General features: G+C 39.8%; 1 protein-coding gene across 1 annotated transcript; it reads right to left on the bottom strand.

The window, feature by feature from the left end:
- Positions 1–1044: 1044 nt before the first annotated feature.
- On the bottom strand, positions 1045–2357 carry LOC122069783 (protein NDR1-like). The gene has a single exon (XM_042633872.1). The coding sequence runs from the start codon at positions 2141–2143 to the stop codon at positions 1508–1510; it is 636 nt and encodes a 211-aa protein (XP_042489806.1). The 5' UTR covers positions 2144–2357; the 3' UTR covers positions 1045–1507.
- Between the last annotated feature and the right edge of the window lie 239 nt (positions 2358–2596).

The following is a 2596-nucleotide window of genomic DNA, read 5'->3' as shown; positions in this document are numbered from 1 at the left end:
GAGTCTATCATTTTGATGACAATTATGCATTTTCCTACAGTATACACACACTGTTACACGCCCTCTCACACTCTATACGCTGACAGTGGAGTCTATCATTTTGATGACAATTATGCATTTTCCTACAGTATACACACACTGTTACACGCCCTCTCACACTCTATACGCTGACAGTGGAGTCTATCATTTTGATGACAATTATGCATTTTCCTACAGTATACACACACTGTTACACGCCCTCTCACACTCTATACGCTGACACTCTCTCTATTAAATAAACAATCACTTTCCTCATGTTCTTTGGCAAAGTTGAGATGTTCTTTGGCAAAGTTGAGATGCCTGCCTTGGCTAGGTCCAGGATCAAATTCTCCCTCAAGTTGTTTTATCCTTTCGAATGCGAGGATTTGTATGAGGGCTCATAATTTCCCCCCTGGAAAGGTTGGAAGCCAATAGTCATTATAGATTGATATATCAGTCCCAGCACCAAGTATTTTCCTAAGTCCTTTTAATAAAATGGATCTCCATTTCAAAAGTCTCTTCCAAGCCCAAAAACCATTGTGGCTTTGTGGGCCTCATTGCAGAGGTGTTGGGAAGATATAACCCTTTCATCACTAATCTTAAAGGGTCTGTTTGGTTGAAAGGGAAATTAAAGGGAAGGGAGGGGAAGTTTTCCAACTTGAAAAGAAATCTTTGTAATCATGACTTCATTCGATTATATTACGAACTCTAAATTATTTCATATTTGCTTAACAAATTTATATTTTTACTTTACACTGAAAATCCTTTGGTATAAAATGTGAAATAATAACTACATGTAAAATGTATCATTGTTAATTATGATAAAATATTTAAGGCTGCGTATGGTAGCCATCTAGAAAAATGTTTGACATTCTCCGTTCTATGGGAACAATGAAACAAAATAAAGCGTTTGGTGTCAACTTGGTGTTTTTTTATTTTTGGAACGAAAAGAAAAAAAAAAAAATGCTAGAAATGCAAAATGATGAAACGATAAAATCTTGTTACCAAAAAAAAAAAAGTGAACAGCTAAGCAATTGTTCCTGAAACAGGTTCATCAAAACTCTCGAGTCTCTAAATACCTCACCCTCTTAGTTTGACACAAGTGGTCTCATTTAACACAAAATATACAAAGTCGTATTATTATCATCACAAAAGTCTTATATTTCCGATCATATTAAATTCAATGTAATCATGACCTCAAGTACACGTACCGGCCTTGAGAACAAACAATATCATACTTGAACCTGATTTGGTCTCTTCCCCTGCTGGCTGTTACTTGTAAATTCCTAGGTTAGTATTTCGTGGCCCACCTTTTTTTAATCAGTGTACCGTCTCTTATAATATCCAACGGCCAAGATCTACTTACATTAAAAATGTCTTCGTCGCAGCCCTCGAAACTCCAAGCAGATGGTTCAGGCGCCCGGGTAAATCGGTGCTACCGATTGGAATTGATGAATTGCTTCGACAGTTAAATTAACGAACTTTTTAACTACCAAACAGTAAGCAAAACGAAGAAAAAAGCCGACAACCCAGAGAAACTGGGCCGGTGACTACCGCCGTCGTGCGCGGCGGATTTCAGCTTGATATGTTTCTCTTCAATTTGCTTGCCTTGCTTGTCAACGTTCACATCTACGTGGACCTTCATCCTGTGCCTTCGCGTTATCCACCAAATGATCTTATACCTCACAGAAGTTGCCAAATACACCGTGAAACGCACCGTCCCGTTTGACGAAACATTCTTCACTGCATCTTCCCAAGAAATCTCCACCGGCTGAACGGTCACCGGCTTCGAGGCCGTCTTGTGATGGCCCTGTTGGAACTCTGGTACCGAAGTGTTCCCAACGGGGATGCTTTGGTTTTGGGGATAATAGAGGGTGATGTTAAGGGCATCGTAGTAAACTCTCTTGTCCTTGTTGGTGTTTTTGATTTTGAAATCGATGCTTATGGTGGTGTTAATGGTGGCACCGGTGGTGTTGGTGGTGTTGTTCAGGGCAGGGGCGTAGAAGTTCTGTATGTAGAAGGAGGGTGAAGAAGGACGAAGGCTAAGCCACATGAAGAGAGAGGTGAGTCCAAGAGTGAAGATGAAGCTTGTGCAACACTGGCAGCAGCTCGGCGACTCCGACATGTGTGTGTGTGTGTGTAACAAAATAGTAAGGAAGAGAAAAAAGAAAAAATGTGAATTTGGGTATTGCTTGCAAAGATTTTCCTTCTTTCAGGACAGAATCGAAGATTTCAGAGAGGAAAGAATCAGGATCAATTAGGGATTTTTGTAGTTTTGAAAAGACTTTGAAGCTTAAGATGAGGAAATTGCAGGAAAGGGCAAAGACTTTCAATTTCTGTTTCCTGAACTGATCATTATTTCTTCTTTAAGTAATTAGTTCGTTTTGACTTTTCATTTCTACTTTCTTTATAATGACAAATATGTCCTGCTCGTACTCTGCAATTTGCATCTACGTTGATGTCGAAGTGGGAACAATGGAACTCATGTGTGGTCCGAGTTGGCTCAAGCATGTGCTGAGAAGAGTTTGCATTATGCCATACCGATACAACTCACATATGTTTACCCTCCCTCTCTTGC

The sequence above is a fragment of the Macadamia integrifolia genome, unplaced genomic scaffold (assembly GCF_013358625.1).
Source record: "Macadamia integrifolia cultivar HAES 741 unplaced genomic scaffold, SCU_Mint_v3 scaffold711, whole genome shotgun sequence".
In the NCBI taxonomy this organism is placed as follows: Eukaryota; Viridiplantae; Streptophyta; class Magnoliopsida; order Proteales; family Proteaceae; genus Macadamia; species Macadamia integrifolia.
This window is presented reverse-complemented; position numbering and strand designations above follow the sequence as displayed.

What these genes read in the sequence shown, in the direction of transcription:
- LOC122069783 (XM_042633872.1), bottom strand. Translation starts at nt 2,143, where the DNA reads ATGTCGGAGTCGCCGAGCTGCTGCCAGTGTTGCACAAGCTTCATCTTC.